At 49.0% G+C, this 22,769-nt stretch overlaps 1 protein-coding gene across 1 annotated transcript in view; it reads left to right on the top strand.

The window, feature by feature from the left end:
• Nucleotides 1-679: 679 nt before the first annotated feature.
• Nucleotides 680-22,769, top strand: part of LOC103530147 (sodium- and chloride-dependent GABA transporter 2) — a 34,082-nt gene continuing 11,992 nt past the window's right edge. Inside the window, exons 1-7 of the mRNA XM_008495687.2 lie at nt 680-744; nt 2,300-2,509; nt 8,073-8,207; nt 9,234-9,374; nt 9,942-10,026; nt 12,921-13,053; nt 16,948-17,082. Of these exons, the coding sequence (XP_008493909.1) occupies nt 2,305-2,509; nt 8,073-8,207; nt 9,234-9,374; nt 9,942-10,026; nt 12,921-13,053; nt 16,948-17,082 (834 nt within the window). The 5' untranslated portion in view covers nt 680-744; nt 2,300-2,304. The remainder of the gene's footprint in view (nt 745-2,299; nt 2,510-8,072; nt 8,208-9,233; nt 9,375-9,941; nt 10,027-12,920; nt 13,054-16,947; nt 17,083-22,769) is intronic.

Raw genomic sequence — 22,769 nt, 5'->3', positions numbered from 1 at the left:
ACATAACTGGGGCTGTTTTTTCCCCCTGCTGCATGATTTTTCATCTGCTGCTTGGTTGTCCACTCCCATTGCTGCTTCTGGAGTGATATCCCGGGAAAGACCAGTGGCAAAGTTACCTGTGTGAGAGGGAAGAGAGTTTGCAACTCTTTCTGAATGGGGCTGTTTGGGGCCCTTACTAAGCAGCAGCAGAGAGATTAGCAGATTTTATTTCCAGATGGGACCTTTGGTGCCCACCACTGCAGCCTGTCTGGGCTACAGTGCAGGATCTTTGCATGTGCCCGTGTCCTTCCTGCTGAGGAGATGCATCCTGTGATGGGAATTCATCTTGAATTCATACTTCATCTCTTACCTTTTCCCAGAAGTTCTCAAGGCTTTGGCTTCCGAGGGAAGGGTTGTGAGGGCACCCAAGTGTGGTGGTCTTCTGCACCTCCAGGGACACCCTTGGGCAGAGACATGACGGAGAGTAGGAGCCAAGTGATCCTGGCCTGAGGAGAGCGCTGGTGGAGGCAGCGTGAGCCCTTCTTGTAGGCGGGGGGGAACGAACCCCTTTGCACTGGCCATGAAATCAGTCATGTGTAGGTTTTTGTCCAGCCCTGGGGGGTGGGGGAAGGAATGTGGGTTGGGCAAAGTCTAGGATTACACCACCGCTGAAATTTTTTCTTTCCACACTTTAAATAGCCAGCACCTTTCGGTCCTGCCTTTGCGTCTCCCATCGGCTTGTGCCCTGACCGCGCCATCCGCAAGGTAACACCTCTGCCCCTGTTTTCTTCTCTCCTGCTCCCCCCGTGCCCCGCACCCACCTGGGTCTGCCATAGATGAGAGGTCATGGTGTGCTTTCTGCCTGTTTAATCATTTTCTAGTGTGGAGGGGTCCTCCTGGACCTTCCTTGTGGCCGCTGTCAAACGCCTGCCAGTGTTTCTTGCTCCTCTTCATGTCTCAAAGTGTTTTATAGAGGACTGTGTAAGGGGGAGGGGAGAGTTTGAAAGTGCTGTTTTGCTTTTGTGTTTTTTCTCCTCGGATGGGAAAGAGTGTCACTTGCTACCAGTGCCTTTTCCTGCTCTCCTGGTGCAGGAGTTGCAGGCAGTAATGAATGGCAACATTAGGCTGGGGCTGGGGGAGCTACCTCTGGGCATGAGCGGGCTGAAGGGCTGGCACTCTGTAGGGAAAAGTGCCCTCCTTGGGAGACAGTCCTCAGAGATTTCAGCTTTGGCACTGGGCACTGGTGGGAACTGCAGTCCTCACCCTTTGCCCCATGGGGCTCAGTGGCCAGAAGGGTGACCAGCCCCTGAGGAACAGCTTCAAACACCCCCTGAGCCTCCTAAATGGCTCTAGCAGAGATGTTGCCACCCGCACCTCTCGTGCCTCTCTCCCATCTGTGCTCTGGGGCACCAGCTGTGAATTAACAGGCACACCATGCCACGGCTTTCCTGAGAGGATAAGTGTCCTCTTGGAGGTTTAGAGGGGGAGGTGGGACAGTTGGAGTGGTGTCCACCTATTCTGTGCCGGTCTTTCACCTCTCTTAGCAGGGATCTGTTTAGAGACAGCAGAAGCTCTTGAGGTGCCAGAGCTTCCCAAAAGTGGTACTGTGAGGAGCCTTGTCAGGCAATGGAGAGATGTTTGGAGAGGCAGACCATGGGAGATGAGAGGTCCCTGACAGCCATGGCATCTGCAGACTTATTTTGTATTTTCTTTTCATCCTGAAAAGAATCACCTTTACTCACAGTCTAGTAGGCTGCCAGCAACAGTTGCCACCCCCGACAGCAGAAACTTGTTTCCGTCCTGTTTCAATTTTTCCTCTGTGCACATATCTATGATTTCTGCGTGTTTTCTGACCTTCATTGCATAGTCTCTTATACTAGATCTTGGTAAGCAGCAACAGGAGTGAAAACAAACCCTTATAAAATATCTTGTCAAGCATTTGCTCTCACTCTTATCTTGCTCCAGCCTTAAGTCTATTCCCAGTACCCGCTGTGGTGGGAGCTCCTGGCTGAGCTGCTGGGTCTTCTGTGAAACACTGTGCTAGAAGGATGGGCTTCCAGAAGCAGAAGTGTTTTGAGATGAGTCAAGTAAAAATAATGACACTGATAGTGGCTTTTAAGAACTGGTTTTGGACTAAGCAATGAAAGCGCATGCGTGCATGCGTGCTCTTCAAGCCTTGCTGCCAGCAGGAGTTGTTATAAAGAGCAAGAGAGGAATGGCTCAGTGTGTGTGTGTGTGTATTCTCTCACCTCCTGGAGCCTGAATTTCTGCCTTGTTGCATGGCTTGTGCTGAATGTAACAGAGGGAACTCTTTCTGAAGGTGGGATGGATTACGGAGTCCCTGGCGCCATCAGTAATGGCGAAATGGTGACTGCACACTCCGACGTGGAAAAGGAGAAGGAGGAGAACCAGACCTTGGAGCGAGGGCAGTGGAACAACAAGCTGGAGTACGTCTTGTCCGTGGCTGGGGAGATCATCGGCCTGGGAAATGTCTGGCGCTTCCCCTACCTCTGCTATAAGAATGGTGGAGGTAAGTGCAGCCCTGGCCCCAGGCAGCCTGGGGGATTCTTGGTCACCAGTGTGCTTTCTGCAGGCCCTCCTGCCTCTGACACATTTGCTGACATTTGCTCTGACACACTGCTCTCCCCTGGCAGTGGGTTATCAGCAGAATTGTGACCATGGAGGGGTCCACCAGGTCCTGTGGTGAGGTGGCAGGGACAGAGCAGAACAAGGGATTTTTTCCTGCCTCAGTGCAGAAGTACAAGACATGCACTGTGCCCCAAAGTGCCCCCTGGCATCCACTGGAGCTTCCAGCATGGAGGAGAGGGAGTGCCTTCCCCTGAACTACACATCAAGGTTGTCAGGGGTGCAGATGGAGATGTTTGATGAAGAGAGAAGGAGCAGGGGGTTGTTGTTACCTGTGAGGTGCTGGCACGTTTGTGCTGATCCAGCTGTGCTCGGCAGACACCAGTGGGGGGATCGGTCAGTCCCTTCAAGGCTGGGCTGCCCCATGGCTTGGCAGTGTAACTGGGCTTGTTTTTGCAGGTGGAGGGTTGCTGTGAGCTTTTATTGGTGTTTTTGCCTGCTTTTACTTTGTCTCTGCCTTTTAAGGGAGTAAATCTTAAAAAAAAAAAAAGTTGAAAATTAAAGTCCTAAGGTTTTCTCAAGTTTGGCTCAGTGGCACATGGAGGGAGGGAGGGAGTTGCTCTCCCTGTCTAGTGATTAATTGCTAATTGGGCTCTCCGGAAGGGCAGGGGACAGGGGACAGCTTGGCTGTGAGTTGGCAGGGAACAAGACCTGGGGACATGGGGCTGAAATCCCCTGGCTTGAGCTTGGGGTAGTCTCATGGGCCTCACTAAACTGCTTTCATCCAGTGGCATAAAAGAGGATTAACTGCTGTTTAGCTACTTTCATGCTGTGCTTTCCTCAGTGCTTTGCTTCTTTTCACCAGGTGGTCCAGCATTTTCTTTCCTTGTTGAAAAAGGAGGATTTTTTTTGTTTTCTTTTTCCATGGGAAACATTTCTTAGCTGCTTGCTGAGCCGTGTCTACTCTCGCTGCTATACCTGGGTGCCATCCCGTTGGAGAAGCAGGACCCAGGATCCTGTCCTGGTACCTCTTTCCCTCCTGCTCCCCCCACCCTGACCTCTCCAATGGGGCGAGGGATGAGCTCAAGGAGGACTCAGGGAAAAGGAAGCTGCCACATATGTTTGGACAGCAGAGGCAAGATGCAAAAGGGTTTCTCAGCCTTTTTTCCCCTGAGAAATGGGCAAGAAGCAAAGCCCTGTGAAGTGGCAGACTATGAGGAGTTTGAAGTCTTGGGTGAATTTTTCACATCCAGCCCCCTTCCCATGAGGTTAGAGAGAGGATGGAGCATGAGATGCTCGTGCAAAGAGGAAAGCATTTCCCAGATGGCTTCTCCTGGGGCAGGACAGTGTGATGATGCTGTGCAGGACTCCAGCCTCCCTCCTGCTTTGTGGAGCCCAGCCCACCCCAACTGGTGTTGTATCAAATCCCTTGTGATGTCTCAAGATCAATCTTAAAATCTGCCGGATGTTTTGTCCTGTACTCTTTTGACCAAGCTGGTCCAGGAACTTGCTTCTCTGAAACCTCAGTAAAGGTGAGGGACCTTTATTTAACTTTCAGGTTAATCACAGCCAGCCTACAGCCATTAGCTCTCATGCCAACACTGCTGTCCAGCTGAAGCAGCTCTGCCCCACTGTCTGACTTTCACCCCCACTGAAATGTGTGTAGGCAGCAGTGAAAAACCCTCTCTGCTCTTGCTTTGCTTGGCTTAATTATCAGGCTCCTCACAAAGAAGATATCTGCAAAATCCGAGTTATGCGAAGAAGGGCAGCCACTCTCTTGTCTTCTCTTTAGGGTTATTTCCACACAGGAAAGGAAGAGTAGTCACTTGCATATTTCATGCTGGCTGTCTGATAACCAGGCCTTACACAGGTGAGAGAAGAAAAAAAGGAAAAAAAGGAGGAAAAAAACCCCAACCCATGTTCTTCTTGCTTTTGTGACAGGACTGGGCCCTCCCAGGGCAGGCTGTCCCCACCAACCAGGCAATAGTGGGGAATCCTGCCTGAAGCTGTGGCTGCCAGCCCTGCACCCCCTCCCTTGGTCTCCCCATCCCTCTGCTCCCCGGGGCGCTCTACTCCCCGTGCCTGCGGAGGGGGAAGGGAGCCATGGCGGAGGCCGCGTGTGGCAGCATTTGCCCCTTCACCTTCCACAGTGTCCACCGGCCCGAGATGGGGGCTGGAGGGACATCAGCCAGCACTGTGGGGGTGCTGAGTTGTGCTGATGGAGCCCCATCAGCCCCCCCCCGCCATGGCCTCTCCTCCCCTGCCACCCCCACAGCCCACAGTGGTTGTGCAGGGTGGCTCTGATGGGTGCCTCTCTGCAGCTTTTCCTTCCTGAAGCCCCTCCTGCCTATCAGCTGCCCTTCCCTGCCTGTCTTGGGCAAGCAGCAGCCCTCTTGCCAGCCGAAATGAGACAGGGGGGTGGCGGTGGGGCTGGTGCCAGGGTTGTCCCACCCTGCCTATCCGCCCACCTAGGGGACAAGGGGAGCCCAGCAGGTCACAGCCCCTGGCCCGAATGTGGCTCTGCGAATCCCTCTTTCAGACCCACCACGATCTTGCATCATTTCACAGCCCATGTGTTGGGACTCTCCAGTGAGTTTTCCAAAATGTGAAACCTGAGGTACCCGAGGAAGGTGACAGGCTAGACTGGCAAGTAAGGGAAAGTCAGGTTGGAGAGCTTGACCTGGGCCACCTCAGAGGCCTTCCCTCACTGCAGTTCAGTTAAATACAAACTTTTGTACAACGATGATGTCTCTTGGAAATAGGATCCAATTTTGTATGATTGGATCCAATTTTTTGTATGATTTGTATGGCTGAATGTATGGTGGGGGTTGAAGGGGCTGTATGGATGCAGCCGTTTCCTCTGCCCTCATCAGCTGGTAGAGGGGAGAGCATGTGGACAGATGCTTGTTGTTCCCACAGGGCTGCTGGCTGTCAGCATCCTCTCCTTCAGATACTATTTGCCCACAGAGAGCTGCCAGGATGCCCTCCCAGTCTATTTTGTTGATTGCTCTGGGGTTTGTTTTTGGATTTTTTTTTGGTTTTGCAAGAAGGGGAAGGCTGTGGTTCTGTAACTCTCTGTGATGTGTGTGGGGTGTGAGACTTCTGGCTGGTCCCTAAAGCCCCTCTTCTCTCTCCCTACCCCTGTATGCTAGCTAAGCTCCTTAATGAAACCTCTTGGCTTCTGAGTTTGTTTGTGCACTGGGGTTCTTATTTCCCATACATCCCTGCTGACCCGACCCCAGAGGCAGCATCTCAGCAGTCAAAAAAGGTCAATGCAGGGGAGACACATTTAGTGGCTGCCTGGGTTGCCACTTTCAACCTTACGTGCCCCTCTGAGCCCACTGCAGCCCAGCAGCCATGCTAGGCTTAGGGCCACCCCTTTCCATGCCAGCTCTCTGTTCTGCCCCATGTCCCTGCCAATGCAGCAAGGCTTGGGAACCTTTGGTGGCCCAGGAACGGAGTAGGGAGCATGGACCATCTTGCAGGGCTGTCTCCTGTGGGGAAAAAGCCATTACTGCATTTAACATCAGCCTGTGTAGTCTAAAACCTGATGCATTTAATCTCTCCCTGCCTGGTTTCATGACAGGGTTTGAGCAGGAAGGCATCCCTGGCCACTGGTGTGATGTACATATTTTCCTGCACTTCTTGCTTTTCATTTGTATCTGATGCTTTTTGGTGAGCAAATGACTGAGAAAACCTTCAGACTGTGTGAAGATGTGTGGTCCTCAGTTTCTTGGTGCTGTCATCCATGGGCTTGTCAGCTTACTCAGAATGATCAGACTGAAAGGAACCACAAATTTGATTAAAAGTCACACAGGTTTTACAGCAGGGTTTTTTACATTTCTGTACAGATATTGAGAACTTTGGTTTTTCTGCACAAAAATCAGGCCTAGAATCTTCCCTTTCCTCTCTGTCTTTTCTAAATGCTGAGTTTCTCATGCAATCACATAATTCCAGGAGATGAAACATGAGAAAAACTCTGTTTTCCTGACATCACGGTCTTCCTGCCCCTGCAGCCCCATCCCTCCCAGGCTATGTCCCCCAAGGAGGGACCTGTTCACTGCTAGGTTGGAGAGTCTGGCTCCAGTCACTCCATGGGACTTATTTTCATAGAATCATAGAATTTTCATGGTTGGAAGGGACCTTTAAGATCATCTTGTTCCAACCCCCCTGCCATGGGCAGGGACACCTCCCACTACATCAGGTTGCTCAGAGCCCTGTCCAGCCTGGCCTTAAAAACTTCCAGGGATGGGTCTTCCACCACCACTCTGGGCAACCTGTTCCTGTGTCTCACCACTCTCATGGTGAAGAACTTGTTCCTAATGTCTAATCTGAATCTACCTAATTCTAGTTTTAACCCATTCCCCCTAGTCCTACCACTTACCTGAGATCCTAAAAAGTCCCTCACCAGCTTTCTTGTAGGCTCATTTAAAGTAGAAGACCACAATAAGATCTCCTTCAAGTCTTTTCTTCTCCAGACTGAACAACCCCAACTCTCTCAGTCTGTCTTCACAGGAGAGGTGCTCCAGACCACTGATCATACTCATGGCTCTTCTCTGGACATGTTCCAGCACATCCATATCTTTTTTGTAAGAGGGGCTCCAGAACTGGACACAATACTCCAGGTGGGGTCTCACAAGAGTGAAGTAGAGGGGGAGAATCACCTCCCTCAAGCTGTTGGCCACACTTCTCTTGATGCAGCCAAGCGTAGGGTCAGCTTTCTGGGCTGCAAGTGTACACTGGTGGCTCATGTTGAACTTCTCATCCACCAGCACCCTCAGGTCCTTTTCCTCAGGATTGCTCCCAATCCAGTCACTGCTCAGCCTATGTCAGTGCTTGGGGTTGCCTCAACCCAGATGCAGGGCCTTGTACTTAGTCTTGTTGAACTTCAGGAGGCTGGCATGGGCCACCTCTCCAGCCTCTCAAGGTGCCTCTGGATGGCATCCCTTCCCTCCAGTGTGTCAGCCACACCACACAGTTTGGTGTCATCAGCAAACTTGCTGAGGGTGCACTCAATGTCACCGTCCATATCGCTGATGGAGATGTTAAACAAGAGCGGTCCCAATACTGATCCTTGAGGGACTCCACTTGTCACTGGCCTCCACTTGGACATGGCCCTGTTGGCAGCCACTCTTTGGGTGGGGTTGTCAAGCCAGTTCTTTATCCACTAAGTAATCCACCCACCAATCCCATTTTTTTACCAGCTTGGAGACCATGATATCATATAGGACAGTGTCAAAGCCTATGCTTGGGTCTAGATAAATGTCATCAGTTCTTCTTCCCTTGTCTATTGATGTTGTGACCTTTTCATAGGAAACCATCAGGTCTGTCAGGCATGATTTGCCTTCGGTGAAGCCATGTTGATTATACTCAGTCACCTCTTTGTTATTCTTTTGCCTCAGCAATGCTTCCAGGAGGATCTGTTCCATGATTTTACCAGGCACAGAGGTGAAACTGAACGGCCTGTAATTCTCTAATTTTTCCTATCTGCCACTTGAATCTGCCAGGTGCCTTCTTCATCCCCTACCTCATCTTCCTCTTCACGTGTGGGATCCCTGTCTTCTTCCTGGAGACAGCACTCGGGCAGTACACCAGCCAGGGAGGGGTGACAGCCTGGCGCAGGATCTGCCCTCTCTTTGAAGGTGAGTGGGATGAGATCAGGAGGGCATGGTGGGGCTTGGGAGACCAAGGGGACAAGCAGGGGTGCCTCTACCCACAGTCTGGATGGTGTGTACCTCCACACATCTGCTTCCCATCCCTGGTGATCCCAGCCTGCAAGGGCCACCAGATACCGCTTTTCCAAAATCATGCTGGAAAAAGTGATCCCCTTTATTATGACCAAATTGTTCCCCATCATTATGTTGCACTGTGATTTCCTTCTTAATGTCCATGGTTTTGACCAGGAGCTTTGAACTCAGCCAAGGTTGTCCTCCACAACCTAAATGATGAAAATGCTGCTGGCAGGTATGAGGAACCTAAAACTACTTTTTAAATTCAATGCTATGTAATTTTTTGTATTTTGTAATTTTTGATGTGTTTGCATGTGGCTTAAAAACTTAGTGGTGAAAAGTGTCAATATCTTAATAAATAGCAACCAGATCCACTTCTAGCACTGTTTCAGCAGTCATCCAGCCTGAAGACAATTTCCATTATTTCTCTGAGAGTCTCAGTTGCCTCCTTCCCACATAGCAAAACATTTAGATGCTTCTCCAGCACCTCCCAGACAAGGTGTGTGGTGTTCATATCAAAGCTTCCCAAACAAAAGTGAAAAGGGATGTGCAAAAAAAAAACCCCAAACAACTGGATTTTGGTAGAAGAGCTATTATTCAGCAGGTGGGCCACCATCACATGTTTTTGTCACTTTGGGTGACTTTCCAACCATAATGTTCTATTCCATGCCCAGATTCTCTCCACCTTTTCACGAGGGAAGGCTGTGGTAGGATGGCAGGAAGAGGGCTTCCCCGGGGCTCCTGCTTGGACTGCTGCTTGTGTGGCAAGGTGGGCTTTGGGATAATGGCTCTGGCAGTGGCTCCTCTGGTATTCATCTTGCAGCACAGTCAAAATGCAAAGCAGCAGATGAAAACATTGGTTGAGCACCTCCTGAGGGGAAATCTTGTTCCTCTCCCCTGGCATGTGGGTCACCTGCCTTTGGGAATCACTTCCTGCAGGAATTGGCTACGCCTCACAGGTCATCGTGGTTCTGCTGAATTTTTACTACATCGTTGTCCTGGCCTGGGCCTTGTTTTATCTCTTCAGTTCATTCACCATCGACCTTCCCTGGGGCAGCTGTGACCATGAGTGGAACACAGGTGGGTGCAGAGCCCCATCCCAATCTTCCATCAGACCCTGGCTGAGGGAACCTGATGCTGTCCAGAGCCAAGCCTCAGCAGAGCAGCCTTCCCCTTCGTGAGTGGGAATGTGAGCCACTGCTGTGCTGCTGGCACTTTTGGGGAAAAGGCTTGGTTGATCTAGGTTTTTGCAATGCCCAGTGACCTGGAGCACCTGACCAGTTTTGTGCAGTGCACCTCCCTGGTGGCTCCTGCTCTGGGCTCCAGCCATCATGAGCACCTTCCTTCTTGGCATCTTCCAGTTTTCTGTGCTGTGCATTAATCATAGGCTCAGTGCTGTCTGGGAGTGCTCACAATGCCCACTGGAAGGACAAATTAAATGCCATTGTCTTAATTGTCCTAGGTTTCTTGACAGCCTTACCCTGGAGGTGGGTAAGGCATCTTTTGTGCATCTTTTGAACTATACAAAGTTTGTGTAGGAGTCCATGAGTGTTGACACTGTGGATGGAAGGGGAGGGGTTTTTAAGATCCTTCAGTACTCCTGTCACTGCTACTAACTCTCCCTCTTTCCTTGGACCTCTCCCACAGGGAACTGTGTTGAGCTCCAGAAGGCGAACTCAACACTCAATGTGACCAGTGAAAATGCCACCTCCCCTGTCATCGAGTTCTGGGAGTAAGTAAAGGACAAGCCTGTACCACCCTTCCCCTGGGAAATACCTTCCCTGGGCAAGGAACAAACCCCATGGTGGGATGTGTGTCCTCCTTGTCAGGAGAGGACGTGAGAGCTCAGGGTGAAGGCTCTCAGGGGCAGAACCATGAATCAAGGGTAATATTGCTGGGCTTGTGGTATTTGTCTGGAGCTGTGCTGGTGTGCCTCAGAGCCATCTGACTTTGTCTTTCTCTTTCTCTGGTACTGTATTCCTGCCCCTCTGGACATCTTGGGCTTCTCAGTGTCCCTGACCTTGGTGATGGCTAGCTGACTGTGCAAGAAACCTTACCCCAATGCTTTGCCTCCTCTAGTCCTTAAGATTTTATTTATTGTTCTCTTCTCCCATCTTCCTCCTCTGCTGTTTCACTCTCCCTTTCACCATTTGCTCAGCCCCTCTCACTGCCTCCTTCTTAGTTCTTCATTGTCATCTGTGAATTCCCTTGTCTGGTTGTTTCCTCCTGCAACATAGGCAAATTGGCTGCATGTTCCCCTTTCCTGAAGCTTTACTTCAGACTTCCTCAGGGTGCAAGACTCAAAAAAGTTCATGGCACTCCCTGGGTGTCTAGTGGCCATTACCCTCTTCTGTGGTTTGGATTACAGTTTACGTATCAGGTGGATTATCCAGTGCTCTTGTTCTGTTAGGAGAAATCTGCTCCAGACAAGTCCTTGACCTGCCAGGTGGCTGCATCCAGTGTACCTGTGCTCTGGATTTGGGTGCCAAGACTATAGGTGGGAGTGGCATGAGATCTGTGGTGATCCACAAAGCAGCAGCTCTGTGATGGGTTTTTGTTTGCATGTTTTGCAAGCTGTAGTATGTTCATTGTATGAAGCTGTTGAAGAGGAGAACTTAAAGCTCAGTAGTGTATTGTGTAAGTCCATGCTGGTGATGCAGTAGGTGCATCAGATTCCTTTCAAAGGAAAGAGATCTGTGCTATCTGTCTGCTGGGTGAAACCAGCATGTTTCCAGGAGGCTCTGGTATGGTGGATGGTGACTTTTGTATGTGGGCTAGTCTTCACCTTAAAAATAGCAAAAGAGGTGATGTTTTCATTTTAGAGTGACTAATATGCAAGCTATCCTAAGGAAAGAAACTCACTCAAGACAAAAAGAAGTGCTTGGGTCAGCTTACTTCATGCTGAAATTTGTTCCCTAATTTTCTCCCCTGGTGTTAGTTACCTTGGGGCTACACAGTAGCATGAAGGCATAGGCCCTGTTGGCTTGGGAGTTCTGATGATCCTCAGCACCTCCTGGGAGAGAAGGCCCAGCTAGGCACTGAGACTAAGGTAACAGACTGTTCAAGTAACCCATTTGCTGCCACTGTGCATTTCCCTTGTGCATCTGGATGGTTGGAGGGCTCTGCCCTCAGCAGTGGTGCTGAGTGCTGTCAGTGCAGAGCACATGGTGCCTCCAGGGCATCTCTGGCTCAGCACGGGAATGCTGGCTCTAAACTTTAAAGTTTTTCAATTTTCCTTGTCTCCTGTGTTCCTCCTGAGCCTGCACTCCCTGTGCCTGCTGCGTCCATGTGATTACATGGTGGCTGCTTTAGATTGTTTTTCCTGAGGCTGGCTGCTGGAAAAGTTGATGTTCTCATCACTGCAGTGACCATCCCTGTGTTCCTGGGGAACAAGCACATTGGGCTGGAAGTTTCCACTGCCCATTGATTCTGATGCAGCATCTGTCTCTTCCCTCCCTGGGCTGGGAGGTAGGAGGCCACCATTTCCTTGAGATGTGCCAGTGGGCTGATGGCATGCTTCTGAGGGAGGCTTCTGGTTGCAGTACAGTGCCCTGTTAGTTAGTCTGCACTGGTTCCAGAGTTCATGTCCTTAGAAGCGGGCAAAGAGCAAGATGACGAAATGTATCTGGTGGGTCAGCATGATTTTTCTGACCCTTCTCATCCTCTCAATCGGCTGCAAGGCTGTGGGCAGGAAGGAAAGCAGAGTATCTCAGGCTGTGATTCTCCAAGAGCATGACCTTTATTTGAGGATAACTGCTGTTCTTTGCAGCAGGGTAAGCATTGCTCCTGGGCTCCAGGGTAGTACATCTCACTCTCTGCCTCATTCTTGGGCTTTTGGGATGGTGTGGTGTTTCACACTTAGACCCATCTGTATGGTGTAGGAGATGGAAGAAGGTGAGTCCTTACTTCTGTAGGTGATGAGGAAGAATTGAAGTAAACATGTAAAGATGCTACATGGTCAGGGTTAGACCATAAGACTTCAGCTGAACCAAGGTCAGTCTAGTCCAGGATTCAGTCTCCACGCTAGCTGTAAGAGGCAGCTTCTTCTGACAGGTGGGGATTATTGTGATCTTGTCTGGGTCTTACTCATGGCATGGGATACTATGCTTCTCTGGGTCTTGAGCTTGTGCTATGGAGAAGGGGTTGAACAGCATTGCTTCTTGGACGGTCCTGATGGATTCTGCATGGTAAGTGCAATGTATCATTTACTCTGAGGTTTGAAGTGTGTCAGAAATGTAGAACTTTTTAATCTGTGTAAAAAATAGCTGAGCAGAACTTGTGTGTGCTAAGTGCTGCATATTCTTGCAGAGAGAGAGCTCTTACCCTAGAGGACATGACAGATGAAGGGTAGGAGGAGGACAGGAGGAAAAATGTCTTGGCCCAGCAGGCTGGTACTGGAGTTAGTGTCCATGTGTGATCTGCCAGCCTGGCTGTACTTTTAGAGGGGGCCACTGGTTGATTGTTTTGGGGCTTGCAGCTCAGACCTGGGCCTTGTTAATAAGACAATTTTTTCTCCCCAAAACTATCAGATATGGTGGAGGTGTGGTGAGAATCAGTGTGGAGTTGGGAATGTTAATGGTCAATATCAGTGACAGCTGGATGTTCATTTGCTTCCCCCCAATGCAGGAGGAGAGTATTAAAGATTTCTGATGGCATCCAGCACTTAGGCAGCCTGCGCTGGGAGCTGGCTCTGTGTCTCTTGCTGGCATGGATCATCTGTTACTTCTGCATTTGGAAAGGGGTCAAGTCCACAGGCAAGGTGAGTCCTTGGCTGAGATCAAGCCTCTTCACCTGAGTAAGCTGGTGTGATCCTTTGTGGCTCAACTTGAAACATCAGTGTGAGCTAGGCTCTGTGTTTTGGGTAGAAAAGAATGGGAGCACTGAGACATCCCAAAGCATTAACTTCCAAGATCTATATTCCCATGTAATAGCTGGAGAGGGATTTTTTTTACAGGGGCATATAGTGATAAGACAAGGGCTAACAGTTTTAAGCTGAGAGAGGGTAGATTTAGATTGCTGTGAGAGTGCTGAGACACTGGAACAGGTTGTGCAGAGGAGCTGTTGATGTCCCCTCCCTGGAAGTGTTCAAGGCCAGGTTGGATGGGGCTTGGAGCAACCTGGTCTAGTTGGGAAAGGGAGGTGTTCCTTTTCCATGGCAGGCGGATTGGAACTAGATGATCTTTAAGGTCTATTCCAGTCTAAACCATTCTATGATTTTTTGAATGCTTCTGGGAGGGTTGTTGTGACTGTCCTGCTCCAACCTATGCTCCCTCTGTTGCAGAGTGTGCCACTGTAGTTTGCACTGACCCCATTACTCTAGTTTCTGCTACCACCTCCTGATGCATTGCCAGCCAGTTTTGTCTGGAGCCAGCAAGAACAGATGGAAAGGAAAAGGTTTAGTCTGTTGACTAAAGAGCGTCTTCTCTGTATGCTTTGAACAAGACATCATATGTGATGGGGTGTAAATTTTAGCTGCATTCATTTCCATCAAGTTGATGGGATGGATGTTAGCAGTTTCTCCTACTTCCAAAATGGTCAAGGATTATGAAACAGGACAGGGAAACCAAGCAGCTTGCAGAGATGATTTTTTTCTGGTTTCCATGGAGTAAAATTAGAAGAAAAGAGCAACTACTTTCTGTGGTGGCCTGGTAAAAGAAAGCAGAGGCAGTCTAATAACACCAAATATGATACTAAGATACAGCTAACATAGTGTGGGAAGTGCTGAGAACAAATCCACTCTACTTTAGATACAAGTTCTAGGTTAAAAGCAAGTGGCTTTTAGCAAAAAGGGCTTCTGGTGGTGGGATCTTGTCTTCTTGAAAATAGAAACTTCTTTCAGTAAAGCAATAGTATCCATAGGTTTATCAGCTCCCCACGTATTTAATAATCCAGCTAAAATGACAGCTCTGGGAATGCAATCCTGTTGGGGAAGAGATATACCTTATTCCCAGGGATTTTCCTGCAGAGGGGCAAATGCCATGAGCTGAAATCACTGTACTCAGAACAGCAGCAGCAATTCACATCCTCTGACATGGGGATTGTCCATCCCTGAGGAGTGCTTGCAGATGCAGGAGGTTGTAACAGATGGAACCACTTTGCTGAGGCATGTGGATCAGATTCAAATAAAACCCTGGATGTTGTTGACCAGCATGTGACAGAATGATCACAATGATCCCGGCAAGGTTCCTAGTGATATAGTTAGTGCTAACATTGCCCAAGAAATAAAAAGATTGGGTCTGATCCAAGCACTGAGTAATATCTCCTTGGATCCAGATGTTCCTGTTGTTAGATAGAAGTTTGGCACCTTTAACACAGCAAAACATTCTCCAGTTCTCTGGTCTCATTGCAGATGTGAGGGACTGTTGAGTGAAAAGCTTAATGCGCCAGTTTGTGCAGGCTGTAAAGCACATAGGATGCTAGCAAAATGTGTACCCAAATAATGTGCCAGGCAAATATCCATCTGTATTCTGAACTCCTAAAAATCATGTTATTTAGAGACCCAGCTGACAATGTGCAGCCTGGTATTCTGGAAGAATGTGCTCTAGGGTTCATAGGCAATGGGTTGAGGTTTTTTGATTTTTGTTTTAAATCTTGCTTTCATGAGCTGGGGAAGATTAGATTCACATCCTGTCCTTTTCTGAAGCAAGAATTTGGTTGTATGGTAAATACAGGGATGACTGTTAAACTCTCAGGACTTGCAGATTTGATTAACTGTCACTGAACAGCTCTAGATCAGAGACTCCTTGAAAATCTGCAAATGAACAGAATGAGGGTGTTTGCCTGTGTTGAAGGATATTGTCCCTGTGTTCCTTCCATGTTCAGGATGCAGATTCAGAGGGATGTATCTGCACACACAGACATCTCAGACAATCATGAGCCTCAGCAAGAAGTTGTTTTTCACTGACCTCTGTGGCATCACCCAAGACTGCCCTGACCTATTGAGTAGAGCACATGAAATGTATAGAAAACCTGGAGCTGCAGATAGATATGATATTCTAGTTATGTGGTGGTTTTTTTTTTTCATGGATGAGTTACCTCTCAAATCCTTCTGTCCTTCTGCATTACAAAACTGATTCACTGCAGAGTGTGAATCCTGGCTAAGAGGAGGACTTGAGCTGCAGTTTGATGTGCTTTGGACATTGCTTGATTTGGATGGAGGACATCACAGTGGATCGAGAAAAATCTCTTTTTTTATTCACTACTCAGATCATAAGGATTAACTCAGGGGTGGAATGGAAGTGGTGGAACTCTCCAGGAGTTCTTTGTAGGACCTCCTCTGGTGCAGAAACTGCCATAGGTGTGGCAGAGCCTACAACTCCTGCTCTGAGATGGTGAGCTTTAGGTGGGTTTTGAAAAAACTCATTCTGTATGGGTGGGCAGGTGTGAGAAATAGATCATTTCACATTATTACCTTTTGTAGTTCCTCCTAAGAAGAGCTTTAGCTCTTCAGCACGTGACAGCCAAAGCTGAGAAAAGAGCTGTAGGGCAGCATTGAGGTGAAGCCTGCTGATGAGAATCTTCACGCAGCATGTCCATACAGGAAAAACATTTCTTTTTTGGCCTAGCATGATACAACAGACTGAACAGCTTTTTTTCAAGGTGGTGAATAAGTCTTGAAGGTGTGGGGTTTAATGACACTACTTGAATTATGGAGGAGGCTGTATGAGCCCTTGATATCAGTTTGTTTATATGGGAAACACAGTCTACATTGTGTTGTTGTGGCACACTACAGCAATTAGCCTGAGTTGTCCTAAAAGTACCCTGATAATACCAAAATTGAATGTTAAATTTACCAGGCATGGAGTCCCTGAATGGATTAGCTGATGCTGGCCTGCTGCATTTCCCCAAGGGATGTGGCTGCTTTGCTAGAGGAAGGCTTTTGACCCTACCTGAGTATGTCTGCATTGCTCACGGGGCTAGGTACATTAAAAAAAAAAAAAAGAGGATATTTGTTAGAAGTCCTGTTTGGGGCTGCATCCTTGGTGACAAGCATGAGATGTGCTGCCCTGCTCTGTTTGAAATGCCCATGTTGGGTATTTGAGCAGGGGTCAGTCTGAGGCAGCAGCTGCCAGTCACTGCAGCTGGGAGTGGTGGGCACAAGCCAGTTGCCCGTGCCAGTCCCGAGGGGGGGACCCTCAGTGTTGTCCCTGGTGGTCCTTTGGTAGCAATCACATCTCGGGGTAGATCTCTTACCTGCACACCCTTTTGCCTTTCCTACTAAATGATGTGGAGAAGAGACTTTCTGTGTGTGCCTCAGACTCTGTTTGGGGTAGGGGTGTGCAGATGGATACATCAGAGATGGAGCTGCCCCCAGTATCCATGTGCACACCCCTACCCCTTACAAAGCTGATTTCAGTACAGCTACTCTGACTCCAGCCTGGTGGCAGTCTGGCTCAGGGTCTGGATTGCTTTTAGGACAAGTAAGGTTTTCTCTGGTTCCAAACACATCAGGGAATGACATAAATTCACTGGGTTCATTTTAAAACATTTCTTTCTACCACAGGTGATCACAAGGTGCTTGGCAAGGCAGCCTGAGCCATGCCTGCCAGTGCCCAAATCCCCCAGCCCTCGGGTCAGTGATGTGCTGCCAGCCAACACTGTGTGCTCTGGCCCCTGCTGCTCACTCATGCTTATCACTTTGTCCTCCTCCCAGGTGGTTTATTTCACGGCCACATTCCCATACCTCATGCTGATTGTTCTGCTGATCAGGGGAGTCTCCCTGCCTGGGGCATCCCAGGGAATCCTGTTTTACCTTTATCCAGACCTCAGTCGCCTTGGGGACCCCCAGGTAAGGTGGAGGAAGGGGGGTGGCTAAGTGAGTGCATGGGTGAATGTGGTTGCCTTCTCTCCCTCCTTTTTCTTTTCTCCTGTCTCTTCTTTTCCCCTTCTGTGGGCATAAAGCAGGGCTGTAGTATTAGTGTGTACTCTGGCCCTCCACCTTCACTTATGCTTCCACCTGTTTTCTGGGGAGTTGAGTCTGAATGGGCAGTGGGATGTAACCTTTCATCTTGAGTGTCATTAGCCATCCCCCAGTTTCCAGCAGATATTCCTATGCTGTGGAGGCAGCCTGTGCATGGGGTGCTGCTCTGCACTGTCCCAGCAGCTTGTGATGAATTGTCCCTGCTACTGTCAGGCTTGCTCTGGCTTCCCTAAGGAGAATGATGGGTGCATATAGATGATGGGAGCTGTGGCATGCTGCAGGACTTCCCTGGGACCTGGTCACACTCCTCACCTCCCTGTCCCTGGTGAGAAATTCCTGCCTGTCTGACAGGAAGGTCAGTGCCTGACTGCTGCTTTTAATCTCTTTGGGACAAGTTCTTCCATGTTAAATCCTGGCTCCAGCTGAGCTACTGTACCAGCCTTTGTGTGAAGGTGTTTCCAAAGGAGATTAAAGGGTGCCTGCCTGAAAAATAGGCCAGCAAAACCCTTTATAACCCCATTAACTCTCTCTGGTCCAGCCCCAGTGCTGTCTTGACTATTAATTTTGCAACTGGGGGCATAAGTATTGTGGGAGGAATGGCTCTGGATCATCCAGAGGAGAGAAATGATCATTGTGGGTGGGAGTAGCAGCATTACAGGAGCTTCAGGGTGGCGTCTCCAGGTCCTGCCTGTGCCACCAGTTCAGTGTTGCTCTGTGCAAGTCAGTTTGACTCATAGATTCCAGTCCAGGGAGTTAAACACAAGTGAGTGGTATCCAGCTCCAGACAGTCTGGTTTTTATCACAGGAAGGACACAGAGTTCCTGCTCAGCTTTCTGGAAGTCACCCTCTGCTCAAGGCTGCGCCTGAGCAAGGGGTGAAAAGTCCCATTTTACAGTGCTGGCTGCTCTCTTGCTTTCTGTTTGCTTGTGGAGCCCAGGGTGGGTAGGACAGCTGCTTCTTGGGGTGAAGATGCAGCAAGGCTTGGAAGGGTTGAAAACAACAGGTTTGTTTGCAGCATTTGGGGCTCACAGTTTGTGCTGATGAGGAGTGAGAGACTTCTGAAATAAAGTAGCTCTTTCAAATTGGTGCTCATTCACTTATGAAAAGTCCTGTCTTTACTGTGGCTGTGTCGCACAGGCTGTGTCATTAGGTCTGTCCTGGCAAACTTTTCCAATTAACAGCCTGAGCTTTAGAAGCACGGCTTCCTTCCAGCCTGGAAAATACTGATGCACGGATGGAAAGGCAGAGTAACCCTTCAGAACAGGAGGATGACTTGTCCTCAGCTCCAGGAGGAAAACTTGCTCCTCCCTCCCTGACTCCATCATTCCCCTGTGAATACTTCACTTCTGCAGGAGAAAAGCAGAGTCAGTAACAGTGGTTGCCTTCCTCCAGCATGCTTTAAGCATCCTGCCAAACTAAAGAGCAGGACTCAGGCTTTACTTTGTATTGACCTACTGGAGAGGGAAGGGAAGGGTTAGTACCCCAAGCCCTACATGTGTGTGGCTGTGACTGCCTCTCTCTGTGCAGGGAGAGTCTGAGTCCTACCAGTCCATTGGGGCCAAGTCAATTATAATTGATTTGTGCTCAGAGGACAGCAAGCTGTACTTGTTTACTTGCAATCCTGCACTGCCTGGAAAAGCAGAAGATTCTTCAGTGCCCTGGGAAGGGATTCTGGAAATTAAAAAAAAATGATTTAGAAGTACCCTCTCTGAGCTGTGCCTTATGATAAGGCATCTCAAGGGGAGGTTTAAACGCAGGGCAAACAGTATACAAGGGACAAAATCAAAATTCTTCTAAAGCATATGAAAAACTAGGTGAAAAGGGGGTGTGTGTGTGAGTTATTTAACAGATTCTACCAGAGGAGCAGCAGCAGTCGAGATGTGATTAAGTGTCAGAATATGACTGGTGTGTGGAAATCACTGCTTTTCACCTGCCAAGTGACCTTGTACAGAACTGGGAAATCCTGCTCATGAGAGCTCAGGCTAGCTGATTGATGGTGGTTTTTTCTGGCCAGAAACTCTACAGTGCCCTATATCGTGGAGTCAGAGAATAGTTTGGGTTGGAAAGTTCCTGTACCTTCATTTTCTAATTCTACAAAAACCTTATAATTAAAATGGTAATTAAAATGCATTTGATAGGTAGATCAGACCATACAGAGAAACTGCCAAGCAAAAGTTTTGAACAATTAAGTTCATTTCCACTCAAATACAAGCAGATAACACCAAAACTGCCAAAGAGTTAATTGATATTGAACTGTATGCCCCCCCCCCCCAAAAAAATTAAAAAGCAGCCTCACAGTTTGTTCTTTACTTGCCTAATATTTAGTATTCTGTTGTTAGCATGTCAGCCATTACGAGACCAAATTTCTCCCCCACCCTTGATTACATTTTCTATGCTTCAGAAGGTTCCTACTTGATTCATAGTATGGGTTATGTTTTAATCAAAAGGGGGTCTCAGGATTGGTTGCCCTTTCCACTTTTGATCACTCTACCCTTTGTAGTTAACTTTGTGGCAACTTTTTATTCAATTCTTTATTTAAGTAGGTAACACGGGAGATTTACAGATTTGCTTAGGGAGAGGGATGTACAGTGTGGTCAACTAGTGAGAAGTTGAAACAAGAGAAATTCAGAGTAGAAATAATGTTTAAGTGTGGGAAAATTGTCATTAAAAGTTTCTTTCAGGTGCTGGCAGGCTTTCCATTGTTTGATACTTTCATACTAGGATTAGACATCATGTTAATACACAAGTTTAAAGAGTGGAGTGATGGGCTTGATGCAGCAAGTGACAGCAGTGTTTTGGTTTGCTTTGAAGAGCACTAATGGGGTGACCTGAATCACAGAATCAATGGGTTGGAAAGGACCTCTGAGATCAGCAAGTCCAACCCTTGACCCACTTCCACCATGGTGCCACTGAGTGCCACATCCAGTCTCTTCTTAAAAACCTCCAGAGATGGAGAATCCACCACCTCCCTGGGCAACCCATTCCAATGCCTGATCACCCTCTCTGTAAATAATTTTTTCCTAATATCCAACCTAAATAAGCTCCCCTGACAGAGCTTAAGTCCATGCCCTCTTGTCTTACTGGGAGCTGCCTGGGAAAAGAGACCAACACCCCCCCCTGGCTACACCCTCCTTTCAGGGAGTTGTAGAGAGTGATGAGGTCTCCTCTGAGCCTCCTCTTCTCCAGGCTGAACAGTCCCAGATCCCTCAGCCCTTCCTCACAAGACTTGTGCTGGAGTCCCTTTACCATCCTTGTTGCTCTTGTTTATCTGCTTTCACTCTATCAATTTTCAAGTGATTTCATTAGGTTTAGTGGGAAAGAATGAAGAGTGAGTAGCTGCAGCAGCCTCTCAGTGCTTCCTTCTCTGATAAAGCAGCAACACTTCTCAAAACCTCCCACTCCTGTTTTCCCCATGAAATGTTCAGAAAACCCACCACCTTGCTGTATGTGCTCGTACATTATCCAGTCTTTAGATAAAGGAAGAGCTTTCTACGCAGAGCTGCTTTCCATTTGGCTCAGCCATATCAAAGTGGGCTGTACCCCTGCTGCTCGGTACAGGGAAGTTGTGGTGGTGCCAAGGTCCTGTAAAGGACCCACAGCTCTGCAGACACCCCATAAGGAGTCCCCATCGCTGTGCTGGACACTCAACAATGCACAGTGCTGTTCTGGGTGCCTCTGTGGAGATAAATTGTGGAGAATTCCTTTAATCTAACCTCTGTTTATTGTTGTTTCTCACTCTCTCACTTGCACTACTTTTCAAATAACCTTCCTTATGTCCTTCTCATTTTCTTTCACCCATTTCCCTGGAGACTGCTTTTTTTGTAGCAGCGTTTGGCCCCTGCAGAGTCCCACAGGCTCCTGCTTCCCAATAGCTGTGGCAGGAAGGGGAGGCAAGAGGTGAAGATGCCCCCAGCTTTTGGATGGCTGCTCTCTGTGCCTGTGGTTGGAGAGGGAGGCTGCTGGGGTCTGGCTTACATATTGCACTGGAGCAACTCTTGCTGCCCAGGCTGCACTGAGGATAAACCCCTCAGGCCATCACAGGGAGGATGGAGGATGAATGCTTCTTCCAGGGCTGTGACTTGCTGGGTTAATCATGGGCCCCAATAGTCACACTGGGGAAGGGGGTCCAGAGTCTCCAGATCCTATTCAAGTTCAATCCCCCCCTCCTGCTGCTCCATGGCCAGTGAGAGCTGCTTCTTCCCAGCAAGAGCAGAGGGTTGACTGTGGGCTTGCTAAATATTATTTGTTCCCCTTATTTATTTTTTTCCCAGCAAGCCCTTAACTTGACCCTGTGTGCTCAGTTTGTGCTGTTGCCGGCCCCCCACTTCCTCTTTCTGAAGGAGAATGTGCTTGTTTTTGGGCCAGGGGGTGACCTGCTGTGCATGGGTGTGTGTGCCAGTGGGGCTACCTATGGCAACATGTGCTTGCCCCAGGAGGGTAGGTACAGGCAAAAGGGAGAGAGGGCTTGTGGCTCCCACAGCATGCTGGAGGGGCTTGGGGATGATCTCCTCTCCTCTGACCTGCTGGAGTAATGCGTTGGTGTGGGGTGAGCCACAGCTGTATTTACCTTGTGGGGCTTCCTCCTCCTCCTCTTGTGCCTCTCACCAAACCTGATGGCATGGGTCATGGCTGCACATCCCTGCTGAGTCTGATCTCAGTGCTGACATAGCAGGAAGGAATAAAGTTGTCTGTCTGTCTGTCTGCCCACGAGCAGCAGGGCGGGAAGGACCATAAAGCCTGGCTTCCCAAGCAGCATCCCTTGGAGCATCCCTCACCCCTCTGCAACACCCTAGGGCAAGCAGCTGTGCTTTTGGGGATGAACCAGGAAACCTGTTTGTTTTCTTGCAGTGTTTTAAGAGACTCCATCAGCAGCGGGGCCCCTTGGGTGTAAAATGTCCCCGTGGGTCAGCAGATGACCCGAGGTGTGGGGTAACATGAGGTCGGTGCTCAGTGGTGGGGCATTGGGGGGGCTTTAGTGCCGGCACAGGGAGCTTCACTTGGTAACAAAGACTCTGTCCTTCACTCCCAAGGAGCCCGAAGATCTATCTTCCAAGCAGCTGGGCTTGGGGTTGGGAATGTGATGCCTGGCCAGGCACAGAGGGACAGGGGGGCAGGAGGAATGGAAAAGCTTTACAGAAATGGCAGTGACTCATTCCCTGCCTCTTCTCTTTTGGGGTGAATGGGGATGTGAGAAAGCGGTGCCCGGGCTGTGCAGCAGTGGTGGGCATTTTGCAGCAGGGCTCCAGGGCTGCACAGCCCTGTGCTGCTGCAGAGATGTGGGACAGACACGGACTGGGTCTCTAGTCTGGGGCCCATGCCCTCTCCTGGACAAAGGGGGAAAGACCCCTTCTGGAAATGGTGCTCTGGGTGTCTTGAGGTGAGATATTAGGATATTCCTTTTAAGGGTGGGTTGAAATAATGTGCTAGCACGGAGCAGAGGGTGTCTGGTGGGTAGTGCCAGCACCATGGGCTGAGCTGCAGGCTGTGATGCTGAATGTGAAAAAAATCCTGAATTGTAGCTCAAGACCTGTGTGGTTTTTGCTCTGTGCTGTGCG

Source organism: Calypte anna, chromosome 1, assembly GCF_003957555.1.
Source record: "Calypte anna isolate BGI_N300 chromosome 1, bCalAnn1_v1.p, whole genome shotgun sequence".
Lineage (NCBI taxonomy): Eukaryota > Metazoa > Chordata > Aves > Apodiformes > Trochilidae > Calypte > Calypte anna.
The sequence above is the reverse complement of the archived record's forward strand: the minus strand, read 5'-3'. Positions and strand labels throughout refer to the sequence as shown.